Source organism: Terrapene carolina, unplaced genomic scaffold (genome assembly GCF_002925995.2).
Source record: "Terrapene carolina triunguis isolate 2854851 unplaced genomic scaffold, T_m_triunguis-2.0 Scaffold34029, whole genome shotgun sequence".
In the NCBI taxonomy this organism is placed as follows: domain Eukaryota; kingdom Metazoa; phylum Chordata; order Testudines; family Emydidae; genus Terrapene; species Terrapene triunguis.
The window spans coordinates 1,414,261-1,429,719 of record NW_020698380.1 but is presented as its reverse complement, the minus strand read 5'-3'; the positions used below and the strand labels follow the sequence as shown (position 1 = coordinate 1,429,719).

The 15,459-nt window shown below is 43.2% G+C and overlaps 1 protein-coding gene across 1 annotated transcript in view; it reads left to right on the top strand.

The window, feature by feature from the left end:
* The window catches only part of LOC112117876 (LIM domain-containing protein 1), a 55,296-nt gene extending 40,737 nt beyond the window's left edge, over positions 1–14,559 (top strand). The window contains exons 3-8 of the mRNA XM_026646108.1: positions 1,986–2,053; positions 3,802–3,864; positions 7,452–7,582; positions 12,692–12,743; positions 13,510–13,578; positions 14,097–14,559. Of these exons, the coding sequence (XP_026501893.1) occupies positions 1,986–2,053; positions 3,802–3,864; positions 7,452–7,582; positions 12,692–12,743; positions 13,510–13,578; positions 14,097–14,234 (521 nt within the window). The 3' untranslated portion in view covers positions 14,235–14,559. The remainder of the gene's footprint in view (positions 1–1,985; positions 2,054–3,801; positions 3,865–7,451; positions 7,583–12,691; positions 12,744–13,509; positions 13,579–14,096) is intronic.
* Positions 14,560–15,459: the final 900 nt, after the last annotated feature.

Genomic DNA, 15,459 nt, shown 5'->3' with positions numbered 1-15,459 from the left:
CCAGAGTGCAAACTCGTGTTTGCTCACATAAATGTGTGTTGCATGCAAGCATGCACTCTCCCCTCCCCCCCAACAAACAAACAAACACTGTAGTTTGACAGGCTACTACCCAGTGGGATTTTGAAACACGATGTCTGTTTTCACTATTTGACCTTGCTGAACAGTCTTTTGGGCCCAGGCTAAAAGCTAAACTGGAACATCATTCCCTAACGTAGTTATCAAGCTGTGCTTTCCCATCCCACCTGGCAATAAAAACCTATCGTAACTCAGTTGTCCTTAAGTGTGACAGAAAACCCTATCACATGGTGGTTCTTATATCATAGCTAATCCCTTAAAATGCACTTGTTACTTGTCTATGCTGATGATAAAATTGGCTGCTGCATGTGCAAACAGTGGCTGACTTTTCAAGAAATGCGTCTGCAATATTCTTTGCCCTTCTTTGCCCTCCTCCAGATCGAGCACTAAAGACAAAGGGTGAAATCCTGGCAAAATTTCCATGGACCTCAATAGGGCCAGGATTTCACCTTGATCTCTGTACAAGCATTTGATTTCCTAACTAGTAGTACATGGTGTTTTCTGGCCTGTCTGAAAGCGCCCTCTGGTGTACACACCATAAAACAGATTACACTTTAATTATGTTGCTTCATTCTGTTGTCTTCCTTTGTTAATTCTGTATGTTACAGTGAGTAGCATTATTATTTCGTGAGTGCCAACAATGTGTTTCGTGCTGTGTAGAACCTAAAGGAAAACATAAATCCTATGCCTAGGAGCTTATGCTGTAAGCACAGCAACATACAATAATCTGGCAATATTTGTTTTCTTAGACAGTATTTACCCTATGTAATGTATCAAATGGGATGTTGTACATTCTGCTCCTAGAATTATACTACCTTTTCCTTGCCGAAGTTCCATGTACGTGCCTGAAATCAGACTCTGGCCATATACCTTCTAATCAGGAATGCTGGCTGCACAGTTCCTCCTTGGAATTATCAGCAGGTTTTGTAACATTTTACCTCAGACAGATACACAAGCAGATCAGCTGCTACTTTAGAGGATAGTGTCACAGCCTTATCGAGGAAAGTGGATTGTAGAGAGACACAAGAGGTACTCTAAAAACGAATACAAAAAAACCTCTTTTTTTTCCCCAGGGGAAAAAAAAATCATATCATTGCTAGCACCAGCGCAACTCCCATGGCAGTAATAATAATGGGAGTGCTAGTATTGTCCAATCACAGGCGTTTAGCCGTTGTGGTGCTTAACTCTGCTCAGAGCAGGTCCAAACAATGTGGTGTTTAAAATGCCGGCAGCTGCCAGTGCTTAGGTCACCTAAAGAAGAGCTCCCACTGGTGGAACAGCACTGATGGGAAATTTTAAAGAAATAAAATCTAGTATAGGTAAACCCCTGTGCACACACCCTTATTTACCTAACCACTCACCAGCAGTGGCTTCCCGAGTGAATCAGCAAACTATCCCTGCTGCTCCATGCAGGATCCTAGAACTCCCTCTCTCACTTAGTTTCAGAGATGAGTGTGGGAGATGGTATTTTGTGGCATTAAACAGTATGTTGTGCTGAGGTCGTTTCTTAGGTACGTTTTATTCAATAAAAGGGTGTTGAGATTCCACGTGGAATGTGAAACTCTCATTGTTGAAACCACCCTTGTTGCAACACAGGGATTAGAGTCCAAAGATCACAGGACTGTCATTAAAAAGAAAACATGATTAGTTGATATTCTGGGCCTGGAATGGTTTCTAGCATTCAGCTCAGTTGGATAATAATAGTAATCATCATCATCATTATTATCATCATGACCATGGGACCTAGGAGCTCTAGTCAAGAACTAGTGCCCAATTTGTGCTAGGTGCTGCACAAACAGAGAACAAAAAGACAGACACTGCCCCAAATGCATCTCTTTTACCAGCTTTTGGTAGTATTTTTTTCATCCATTTACTAACTTTTTTTTCTCTCTCCTCTTGTTTCTCCCTAGGTCGAAAACTGAGAGGAAAAGCCTTTTATTTTGTTAATGGAAAGGTGTTCTGTGAAGAAGACTTTCTGGTGAGTGCACTGCTGCCCTGTGCCTCTCCCGTTGCAACTTGCCTGCTGTGACTCAGAGAAACTGTAATGCAAGCAACTCACACAATCCAACAACTGACATTTCAGCAAAAGAATGGCAACAAGCAGCATGCACCGGGAAGGGATTGGGTTGTGTGTTCAGATATGGTGGGGATGAGGGCATGATAAATGGAGAGAGAGAAACAAGCAAGGGAACAGATTTTCCCCTTCCTATCAACTTTCTCTCACTGGGCATTTCTGAGAGAGATGAGACACCCTGATGTACTGTGGACAGAGTAGGGGGAGCAGTGCTTAAAAATATTTATTAAATACCTATCTGATTTAGGTGCACTGCATAACAACACCCTGAAACAACGTTAAGACTTCTGCAGCTCTTTCACACGGCTGTGGAAGTGGCACACTTAGGGCCTGTTACAAAGTCCATTGACGTCAATGGGCTTTGGACCAGACCCTTACTTTGGGTCCTGGTCTGAACTATGTGAACAACATTGCTCTAGAAGCAGCCCCTCTGGTCATGTATGGAGTGGTTGGTGGTCCCTATGTAGGTGCATCTGGGTGGCACAAAAATGAAGCAGTAGCCTTAGAATACAGAAATGACCTTGAACTCCAGGCAGAGAAACAGCCAGTTCTTGGAAACACAAGAAAAGTCAGCATGTAAAGGAAAAAAAAGAGTATGAAAAATAAGTTAATGAAACATTAGTTTATGGGTGTTTAACTAAGACTTTTGGGAGGGTGATTTGTTTTGTTTTGTATTTTTGTTTGTGTTGTTTTAAGAATTAGTTTGTTTGTTATTGGTTGTTAGCGAGTGAGTGTGCTCATTCTGCTTCCCCCCTCTCCCCCAAAGTGCCCTCTTATTGATCAACCCCAACGATTGCTATTGGGGAGAAGAGGAGTCAGCTTTCCTTTTCTCTCTCATGTAATTTAAAAACAATAGATGTTAATAATCCAGGCATTGCAAAATGTACAGTCTAATTAAATATATTAAAAATACTTGGTGGGCTTGATGCTCATTTACACTAAAACCCTTTCTGCTAGTCACGGTACGTAAGGCAGCCTTAAAGTGGATGTGCATTACATTTGGTGGCAGTGGTGTAAAAGTGGCATTAGTGTAATTGAGAATCAGGTCCATATGTTTAGTTCTTGGCAAAAATAATCCTCTAGGCCAAATTCTATTCTGAATTATACCAGCATTAAGCTGGGACAGTGCCACTGACTTCAGTGGTATTCACGCCACATTTATACCAGCATAACTGAAGGTAGAATTTGGCCCTCCAAGTTTACATTTATTAACCTAGTGAAATTGTGGGCCAGATTTCAAGTTAGGCCAGGTTCTATCTGTGTACACCTAATTTACACATACAAATACGAGATGTATATGCATAATAAACACCCAATATTTGCGCACACATGATGGTCAAATAAGCACATATGGATTGCCAGTAGATCCCTGATTTACATGTGCACATCTGGTATTTGCCCATGTATGTTAAATTCAATTTAAACTTAAATTAGCACCCTAGTGTTATGGGAACTTACAGACCCTTTTAACTTCGAAAATATGACCCTGTAACTTTGAGATATTCTAATGAGGGCCTGCCCAATATTTGTTCAGACTAAAGAAAAGGAAGTTTTGCTTCATAAGAAATGTTGAGCAGAGTAAGGCAGATCACTCAAAGTGTGTGTGTTACCCAGCCTTGTAAAATGTTAAGCCAATTTTTTTCTCCTTGCAGTATTCAGGTTTCCAGCAGTCAGCTGACAGGTGTTTCATTTGTGGTCATTTGATAATGGACATGGTAAGTGATGCTTGCCTCAGAAAGAAAACAGCATTTTGAATGATGTCTCCAGGGCAAAAGAAATTCATATATAGGATCACCTCATTTGATCTGTTAGTCTAGCTGGTGTGATGACTTATGACAGTGAAAGAACCCTAATCCTCTGGCTTGTCATTGCCAGGAAGCAAAACTAGCATCCGTTCATGTTTGTTGCACAGACATGTTTTCAGTGTCGGGTCAAAATGAACTTTGCTTTGAAGAGCAGGACATTTAAAAACACACTGACTTTGCCTTTTTATGAACTCCTGTGGCCATTTATTGATGTTCCTGTCCACACCCATTGCATGAGAGCATGGCTTCCTGCAGCCCATTGAGCTGGGGGCAGATAGGGCATTGGTGGGCTGGGGGCTGGACTATAGTATCTGTTTCTATGCTGGTCCTCTCTTTGCTACATGTGTCTCAGCCTGTTGCAGAAGAGTGGAAAGAGGTATTTTCTTTTGTTGGCTCTGTATTTCCTGTCCTTTAATTAGGCAGTGTCCCCATATCCTTAAGGTTTCAGACAGAGTTTAAAGGAAAAATCAGTCACTTTTTCCCTTTGACTTTTGTAATTTTAAAACTCTAAATCTAGCCCCTGCCAACTCTTCTTTCCAGCTAAATAATTCTAGTCTTTTTAATTTCTTGCTATATGTAGATCCCAGCTCTCTTCTATGGACCATTTCTATCTCTACTAAATCATTCTTATAATTAAATTACTAAAACAGGACATACATAGTATTTCCGATGACACTGCACCATTGTCTGATGTAATGTCATAAGTATATTATTTTCATAAACACATGAGAATGTCTATACTGGGTCAGACCAATGGTCCATCTAGCTCAGTATCCTGTCTTCTGACAGTGGCCAGTGCCAGATGCTTCAGAGGGAGTGAACAGAACAGGGCAATTTATCCAGTGATCCATCCTATATCATCCAGTCCCAGTGTCTGGCAGTCAGATATTTAGGGACACCCAGAGCATAGGGTTAAAAGCAACAGAGAGTCCTGTGGCACCTTTAAGACTAACAGATAGAGCATAGGGTTGCGTCCCTGACTATTTGGCTAGTCGCTGTTGATGGACCTATCCTCCATGAACTTATCTAATTCTTTTTTTAACTCAGTTATACTTTTGGTCTTCACAACATCCCCTGGCAATGAGTTCCACAGGGTGACTGTGTGTTGTGTGAAGAAGTACTTCCTTTTGTTTGTTTTAAACCTGCTGCCTATTAATTTCATTGGGTGACGTCTGGTTCTTGGGTTATGTGAAGGGGTAAATAACACTTCTTTATTCACTTTCTCCACACCAGTTGTAATTTTATAGACCTCTATTTTATCCCCTCTTAGTCGTCTTTTTTCTAAGATGAACTGCCTCAGTCTCTTTAATCTCTCTTCATATGGAAGCGGTTCCATACCCCTAATCATTTTTGTTGCCCTTCTCTGTACTTTTTCCAATTCCAAAATAGCCTTTTTGAGATGGGGAGACCAGAACTGCACTCAGTATTCCAGGTGTGGACACACCATGGATTTATATAGTGGCATTATATTTTCTATCCCTTTCCTAATAGTGCCTAACATTTTATTAGCTCTTTTGACTGCCGCTGCACATTGAGCACATGTTTCCAGAGAACTATCCACAATAACTCCAAGATTTCTCTTGAGTAGTAACAGATAATTTAGACCCCATCATTTTGTATGTATAATTGGGATTATGTTTTCCAATGTGCATTACTTTGCATTTATCAACACTGAATTTCATCTGCCATTTTGTTGCCCAGTTACCCAGTTTTGTGAAGTCCCTTTGTAACTCCTCATAACCTGCTTTAGACTTAACTATCTTGAGTAATTTTGTATCATCTGCAATCTTTGCCACCTTTGGGGTTTACCCCTATTTCTATGAATATGTTGAACAGCACTGGTCCCAGGACAGACTCTTGGGGAGACTCTGCTATTTACCTCTCTCCACTAAAAAACATAGCCATTTATTCCTACCCTTTGTTTCCTATCTTTTAACCAGTTACTGATCCACGAGAGGACCTTCCCTCTTATCACATGACTGCTTAGTTGGCTTAAGAGCCTTTGGTGAGGGACCTTGTCAAAGGCTTTCTAAAATTCCAAGTACACTATTTCCCTTGTCCACATGTTTGACACCTTCAAAGAATTCTAATAGATTGGTGAGGATTTCCCTTTACAAAAGCCATGTTGACCCTTCCCCAACATAGAGTTCATCTCTGTGTTTGACAATTCTGTTCTTTATTATCGTTTCAACCAATTTGCCTGGTACTGAAGTTAGGCTTACAAGCCTATAATTGCCAGGATTGCCTCTGGAGCCTTTTTAAAAAAAATTGGCATTACATTAGCTATTCTCCCATCATCTGGTATAAAGGCTGATTTAAGCAATAGGTTACATAGTTCTGCGGTTTCACATTTGAGTTCCTTCAGAACTCTTGGGTGAATATCACCTGGTGACTTATTAATGTTTAATTTAATAATTTGTTCAAAATCTCTTCTATTTATGCATCAGTGTGGGGCAGTACTTCAGATTTTGTCCACCTCAATAGGATAGCTCTGATGTGGGTATCTTCCCCACATCCCTGCAGTGAAGACTGATGTGAAGAATTCATTTAGCTTCTCCACATTGGCCTTGTCTTCCTTGAGTTCTCCTTTAGTACCTCGATCATCCAGTGGCCCCCACTGATTGTTTGGCAGGCTTCCTGCTTCTGTTGTACTTTAAAAAAAAATTGCTGTTAGTTTTTGTGGTTTTTTGTTTCTAGTTGCTCTTCAAATTATTTTTTGGCCTGTCTAATTATACTTTTACACTTGATTTGCCAAAGTTTATGTTCCTTTCTATTTTCCTCAGCAGGATATGATTTCCAATTTTTAAAAGTATTTTTTTCCCCTGTAAACACCTCTTTTACTCTGTTTAGCCCTGGTGGCATTTTTTTATCCTCTTACTGGTTTTATTTTTTTTTAAATTTAGGTTATACGTTTAATTTGAGTCTTTTTCTTATGGTGTTTTTAAAAAGTTTCCATGCATGCAGGCATTTCACTCTTGTGACTATTTCTTTTAATTTCTGTTTAACTACCTTCTTCATGTTTCTGTAGTTCCCCTTTTTGAAGTGAAATGCTACTGTGGTTGGGTTTCTTTGGTATTTCTCCCCTCCCCCCCCCACAAAGATATTACGTTTAATTATATTATGGTCGCTATTACTCAACTGTTCAGCTATATTCACCTCTTGGATCAGATCCTGTGTACCACTTAAGACGAAATCAGGAATTGCCTTTCCCCTTGTGGGTTCCAGGACCAGCTGCTCCAAGAAACCATCATTAATGATGATTAGAAATTTTATTTCTGCAGCCCACCCTGAGGTGATGTGTACCCTGTGAATATGAGGATCATTGAAGTCCCCCATTATTATTGGGTTTTCTGTTTTTGTAGCCTCTCTAATGTCCCTTAGCATTTCACAGTCACCGTCACCATTCTGGCCAGGTGGTCGGTAGTATGCTCCTACAGCTATACTCTCATCTTTTAATGCCTGTCCATGAGCTCTCTTCTGTCTCTGGTTTATTGCAGATCCTGCAGGCTCTAGGGAAATCATACCATCCAGGCTGCTTCCGTTGTGTGATCTGTAATGAATGTCTGGATGGAGTGCCATTCACTGTAGACACTGAGAACAAAATCTACTGTGTCAGAGATTACCACAAGTAAGAACAAAGTAAACAGCTAAGTAAACCTAGTCGAAAACCCACTAATTCAACCTTCAAAATAGTGTGGGTGTATGGACTAGTGTAATGAGCATGGGACTGGGTGCTAGGAACTCCTGACCTCTTCCCTTCCTTCTGCCACTGACTTCCTCTGTGGCCTTGGGTAAGTCACTTACATCAATTTTGCAGATGGTGTTAATATTCACCTATCTGTCAGGGGAAATGTATGGTTCAGTTAGTTAATATTTGTAAAGTGCTTTAAAGGAATAAGAACTAAATCAGCCCTGAAGTACCGGTAAATTTCTTTGAAGCCAATGGGAGCTGCACTTTGTTACACCAGGGGCTGACTCTGGCTTGTAAGAACCAAATATGATTAGGATGTTAGTGCTGAACGTATGTGTGTGTGGTGGTGGTGGGTTTTTTTTGGAGGGTGAGGGTTAGTATTCACCTTTTTATATGGTTAGTTAATTAAATAATATATCATAAAAAAAATCTACTTGCAAATCACTAGTAATGTACTATCTAGGGAGATTAAAGAGCCACTGTCATAGGTAATATTAGACCTACCAGTTGACATACACTTTGAGCCATTTCGCTTAGTCCATTCTGCTGCCTGATTCCTCTTATGATCAAGGAGGATATTGAAATATACAATAATCCTGCTCTAAGGTGCTCCATAGAATTGCCTTATGTTGCACTTGTGCTAAAGTTTTAATTTCTTGTAGATAACTATTACTATAAAGTAATGCATACCCCCTTGCACTTGAAATGATTTGAACCCGCCCAAAACACTTCTCAAGCTTGAACATGCCCCACTGCCTTGAAATCGGGCCCCAGGTGTTTTAATATGTCTGTGCATGGATTATTCCTGTGTCTAATTTTCCCTGTCCCCACTTCCACCTCTCTGAGTAGCCATTTTAAACGATTGCTACTTTTTTGTTTTCAGACAGATAATGCAATGCTATCCTATTCCTACTTCCTAGTCCTTATTTAAGTGGGGTTCACTGTTCTTTCAAGGACTTCTTCAACCTGAAATCTACCCCTGAATGGCTGAATAATCTGCAGTAAATAGTAGTTGTAGATGAAAAAGTAAATCGTAGAGCCAGACCATGAATTTTTTAAACATCCGGATCGCCTTTAAACAGAAAGCAATTGCCTACCTTAACAATAGAAGAGCTGGCACTCTACTATTACAGTGTACATGAGCCGTTAAAAATGGCTTGTATGACCTAGTGATAGAAACTGCTCTGTTCTTCTTCGAGTGCTTGTTCACGTCAATTCCAATCAGGTGAGCGTGCGCCGCGTGCACAGACGTCGGAAAGTTTTTCCCTTAGCAGTTCCCATCAGGTTGGCTGTGGAGCCCCCTGGAGTGGCGCCTTCCTGGCGCTGGATATATGATCCTGCTGACCCGACCTCCCTTCAGTTCCTTCTTACCATCTGTGACGGCCGTTGGAACAATGCTCACTTGCTCAGCAGGTGCTCCCTTAATGTTCTCCTGTTAGTCATTCGAGTTTCAAGTTAATGTTATAGTTAATTTAGTACATAGTTGTACAGATAGTTTAGATAGTAGGTTGGGAGCGGGGTCTCTCCCCAGTCCCTAACCCACCCACCCCTTGGGCTCTGGGGCATGCCCAAGGCTTTAAGCCCTGAAGTGCTTGCAATAAGCTTATGCTCATCAGTAACCCCCACGAATCTTGCTTAAAGTGCACCAAACGGAGAGGCAAAATCTCAGGGCTTTTCAGCCAAGAACCAAGAAGGAGCATGATTTCCCCCTAAAACAACTTTTAATGGAATCCACTCTCCACCCACAGCCAGCTGCAGACCGCCAAGATTGGCACCGAGCTTGTCCGTACGGAGTGCTCCAGCATCCGTACGTGACACGGCACCGAGGAAGGACTCTAGCGCAAGAGACCCTCGGCACCAGCGCACCCCGGCACTGCAGCCAGGAATAGCAGCCCATCACTGCTCAACTTCCGCGGTGCCGCACAAGCGACTCAAGAAGGATGAAAGGGGGCTCTCACTGGCCCCGAAAACCGTGGGAATGTCAGGGGATGCACGGCGCACCCCAGAAATGACCCGGTGCAAAGTGGGCATGAGTCGGTGCCATTAACTTCGGTACCCCAGAGGGACCGTTGAGTCCGGCACGTAGCGACTCTGTGGCAGGGCAGTGTGAGGTGGAGGTGATGAAGCTGTGTCAGGGGCATGAGCTTTGGGCCCTCCTCCAATTGACCATAGGGCATATCAGGACCTCCTTAGGCGAATTGCCCGCAACGTGGGGTTGCAAGCAGAGGAGGTGGTCGAGGCCGAGCACCCCCTGGTGGATATTCTCACTCCTGAAGGTCCATCACGGGTAGCTCTGCCTTTGATCAAGACTGTTCAAAACAACATAAAGACCTTGTGGCAGACCCCGGCCTCGATTCCGCCGACCGCCAGGGACTGGGACTCCTCCTCAATGTGAACAAGTCAACCTTGTCACCGATCCAAAGAATAGAATTCATCAGGGTGGTGCTGGACTCGATACAGGCAAAGGCGTTCCTTCCAGAGACCCGATTCCAAGTCATAACAGACGTTATTCAAAACCTCAGGCGGTACCTGACCACTACAGCAAGTCCGGCATGCCAGGCTGAGGCTCAGGCCACTCCAAGCTTGGCTCGCTTTGGCCTATTGCCTGGGACGAGTCAGCCTGGACTCAGTGGTGACGGTGCTACAGCAAGTAATCGAGTCCCTCCATTGGTGGCTCGACCCTCGGATGGTGTGCGCAGGAGACCCCCTCAACAGTCCACAGCCCTCCTTGTCCTTGGTAACAGACATGTCAGTGCTGGGTTGGGGGGCACATCTGGGAGATCTCCGAACACAGGCCTATGGTCAGAGAACGAGTCATTACTCCATATCGGTATCAGGGAGCTCAGAGCGGTGCGACTTGCATGCCAAACTTTCCGGTCCCTACTGCAAGGCCAATGCGTGGCAGTGATGACGGACGACACCACAGCCATGTTTTACATCAACAAGCAGGGTGGAGCCTGGTCCTCTCCCCTATGTTGGGAAGTCCTCCAGCTATGGGAGTTCTGCATAGCCCAGTCCATTCACCTGGATGCGTCCTGTCTCCCAGGCATGCAGAACAAACTAGCGGACCACCTCAGCAGGTCCTTCTGCAATCACGAGTGGTCCATCTGTCCAGATGTCATACATTCCATCTTCCAAAGGTGGGGATTTCCCCAAATCGATCTCTTTGCCACCCGGAGCAACAGAAAGTGCCCAACGTTCTTCTCCTTCTAGAAACACAGCCCGGGTTCGATCTCGGACACGTTCCTCCTACCCTGGGGAGACCGCCTCATGTATGCCTTCCCACCGGTCCCACTCATGCACAAGGTGCTGCTGAAGATCTGCACAGACAAGGCAAAGGTAGTCCTGCTGGCCCCAGCGTGGCCCCGTCAACATTGGTACACCATGCTTCTGGAGCTGTCAGTGGACACCGCGATCGTACTACCACTCTACCCCGATCTGATCACACAGGACCATGGTCGCCTTTGCCACCCGGACCTCCAGTCCTTCCATCTTACAGCCTGGAAGCTTCATGGTTAAACCCGATGGAGCTCATGTGCTTGGGACCAGTGAGGGAGGTTCTACTAGGCATAAAGAAACCATCCACCAGGGCCACTTATCTAGCTAAGTGGAAGAGGTTCACTTGTTGGTGTGCCCAGCATCACACACCTCCACTCCAGGTGCCTGTACCACTCATCCTGGAGTTTCTCCTACACTTGAAACAACAAAGCCTGGCAGCATTAAGGTACACCTCGCTGCTATCTTAGCCTTCCATCTGGGAGCGTCTGGACATTCCGTATTCGCCAACCCCATGGTAGGGCGTTTCCTCAAGGGCCTGGACAGGTTATATCCGCACATGTTATGAGCTGGCCAAGGTCCCACCCCCTGCTATTATGGCACGTTCCACAAGGGAACAAGTCTCGTAAGCTGCTTTCCTGGCCCAGGTTCTGATACAGGAGATCTGCAGAGTAGCAAGTTGGTCATCGGTGCATACGCTTACCACTCGCTATGCTATCACCCAGCATGCCAAAGATGATGCGGCATTCAGCAGAGCGGCGCTCCAATCAGCAATTCCTTGACTCTGATCCCACCTCCGGGGTAGAGCTTGGGAGTCACCTGATTGGAATTGACGTGAACAAGCACTCGAAGAAGAAAAAACGGTTACTCACCTTCTCGTAACTGTTGTTCTTCGAGATGTGTTCATATCCATTCCAATACCCACCCTCCTTCCCCTCTGTCGGAGTAGCCGGCAAGAAGAAACTGAAGGGGGGGGGTCGTGTCGGTAAGGTCATATATCCAGCGCCATGAAGGCACCACTCCAGAGGGCTCCACAGCCAACCCGACGGGAGCTGCTAAGGGGAAAACTTTCCGACGTCCATGCACGCAGCACGCGCACACCTGATTGGAATGGACGTAAACAACATCTCTCAAAGAACAACAGTTACGAGAAGGTGAGTAACCGTTTTATCTGAGGGTCTGCAGCTACCAGCTTGGTATGGCTCCTTCTGAGAATAACTAGCTATGCTAACCACTCCTAAAAGTTTTCAATTTTGAAAAACATGTCTAAACACAGGTGCCCTTCCCTTCTAGAGAAAACAGAGTACTGAGAGTTGGCCTCAGAAATAGGTTCTCAAAAGTGTTTATTCCAAAATGGCAGCTCCTCAGATCAGAGCAGATTCTATCAGTCACACCAGGATATAACTGGCATAAATGACATTTTTTAATGGATCATGTACAATATTCGTTGATAAATTCCATGGTCCGGATGCTCCATGGCCTGGATGTATAAAAAATTTGTTGATCGGCCCTGGGATTTACTGCTTCCTCCATAAGTAATGTTTACTGCAGATTGCGCAGCCATTCGAGCCAATATGAGGGCTATATGGTGGTATCCAGTTTGTTAGTTCATTTTGTAAACAAACACTTGGAATGAAAAGCTCTTCACACCACTATCCTTGCAGATAAAGTGAAAAACCACATACTGCAGATTACCTCTTAGTCAGAACATACAAACCTCTTTCATACAGATGGTATATGTGTAACTGTAATTTCTCATTGCTCTTGTAGAGTTTTAGCTCCAAAATGTGCAGCATGTGGACATCCCATTCTGCCGACTGAGGTAAGAACCTTTTTTGCTATTGCTTACAATTCTTACTCCACTGCTTTCCTGGGGACCCCTAGGATCATGCCATTTTTTCCTTGACTCTCTGTCAGACTGAATGTTTTCCTGGCTCATAAGAGCTGTACGTTGTTTCCTCGAGTGTTGCCTTCACAGCAATCTCAGCCTCTGTTGGCCCAAGGTTAAAGTGCAGTGTCTGAGACTCAGTAGTTCCTTTGCTTGATAGTTCAGTTTGCTACCACTGGGTTAATCTGTGAGATTTCACCTTCTGTGAGATTTCATTGCTGTTACTGGTAGGTCAGACTAACTTGTCCCTTAGTCAATACCAAGTTGTTGATTTTGAAGAGTGTTCCACGTATGAGGGAGTGCCCTCAACTAGAATTGAGTTCTTATTCATCATAATCTTGTTAATTTGGTGTCTTTTGGTAGAACCAGTTAACAATGCTGACACTTTCTCAGAAATGTGAAATATTGAAGGATTTCACATACTCCTTGCTATATCCATTTGGGATTGACTTGGCCAGCAGAAATCTTTCTTTTAGTCTCTGATATTCAGTTTTCCAGGGATGCCTACAGTAGATTGATGATGAAGCTTTGCTGAAAGCAGATCTGCAGATGGCAGGCTTTATTTGAGATTTTCTACCAGTGGCCCACATGCATTTGTTTAATATCCACATTGCTGCAGGAAGAAATTCACAAAACCCATGTGTCACATCCTCCTTTACCCGCCATCTATATAATATATTTTTTGCTTTAATATTTACAGGGGTCCGATGAGACCATTCGGGTTGTGTCTATGGACAAGGATTACCACGTGGAATGTTATCACTGTGAGGTGGGTCAACAGCTTTCTAAGGGCAAAGTGAAAAAATACTATTTTAACAAGAAATAAAATACGCAGGTATCTTGGGAACTCAGCAACGGCAACCTCATGTTGTTAAGTTCCTACAGCAGTTATTAACTGCTGAAAAATGTCCAACATAATATGTCTAGGGACTTCAATGGAGTAAAACAGTGGTGAATCCAGCCTGGAGATTTTAAGAAAAATGCTAGTGTATTTAAGATGTATAGGGACATAACTCACCATAAGATCTAAGTAATAAAGAAAAACTACTAAACCAGACTAACCTTACTGTGCTGGAGGTTGAATCTTACAGATGCTTATGATGGATACTTTCCTGCCCATGACAAATCTAGATACTAGGGGCTTATTTTGAAAGAGCTGTCAACAGTTTAAGTGCTCATGTCCTTATTAGGGAATTGATCTCCTTTAAATACTGGTGTCAGGTACTAGTTGGTTCTTGCAGCAGAAAGCAAATATACATTTTAATAGCCACTCTGGTCTTTTTGTAGGATTGTGGGATGGAACTCAATGATGAAGATGGACATCGCTGTTATCCGCTAGATGAACATTTGCTTTGTCACTCCTGTCACCTGAAGCATATAGAGAAAGGCACAACTCCAGCAGCTATGTACCAGCATCACTACTAGTCAGTACTGCTAATTCCCAGAATTAGCCTGTCAGAGGACTTGTTATAGTACACATTTTTCCCCAGTTGATTTCCAGTATGCATTTTCCCCAATCAGTAATTTACAGTAAGAGGATACAGAGACATTAGCTAGATTTTTTTCAAGGTTTGTATGTATGTGAGCTCCACTCATATCACAAATACGTTTATTTGAACATGTAATGTTTTCCAGGCTGGTCGATTTATTTTCCCGTGCCTTTTTACAATCTCAAGAGCTCTGTGCTTTCACTTGGGAAGATTTTTAGTAGAAGTATAACCATCTATCACATCAGTGAGTTCATATGATGCCGTGCACAATTAATAAGCCACAGACCTCCCTACCTGCCTGCTGAGAACATTTCTTCAGTCTGTGAAGTGGTTTCTGACAAGCATGTTTCATCAAATCCCCCAAGGATATCAGCTTATTAATAGTGATTCTTAGAATCTTTATAATTCTTTAGAAAAAGGGCTCTGTGCACAAAAGCACATTCAGACCTTTCAGTTTGTTCCCAGAACTCCGATGCCAGCCCGGCTGTGAAATGGTTGTGACGCAGAATAGCAATCTGAGCACAAACAAACCAGGCATCTCACTTGGCTGCTGAATGTCCACATCCCAACAATTATTTTTTTAAAAACTGGAGCAAGATATACAAAGCCATCTTGGCAAATGTGGTCACCTGTGCTGCTGCTTGTGCATGAGCATGGTATACTAGGGTCACTTTGTTGTATAAAGTCTGAGCAGCGAATTACATTTGAAAAGATCTGGATGCTGAAAATATGTACGGGAGGGCAATCTATCTCCCATTATCTCTTGCAAAGGTCACTTTAAAAAAGAGCTCTGTGCACACAGACACTTCCTAAGCCTTTCATTTTATCCATGGAGCTCAGACATCAGCACTGCTGTGAAAAAGGTGCGAGTTAGGAGGGCTCAATACTCACTTCTACAGTGTTTATCCAGCTCAGACCTATTTCATAACGGTGCCTATTTAGAGTTCTGGGAACAGATTCAAGAGCATGATGAAGGCTTTATGTTTGCACAGATTTAGAGCCTAACTCTGCAACCCTCACTTGTGAGTAAGCCCGTTGACACACGTGGATTTGCTCACATGAATAAGGATTACTTACGTGAGCAGGGTTTCCAGGATTAGATCCTTATTTTTTTGTTCCATTTAGAAAGCAAAAATGGCAGATGTTTTTCCTTTTTAAAC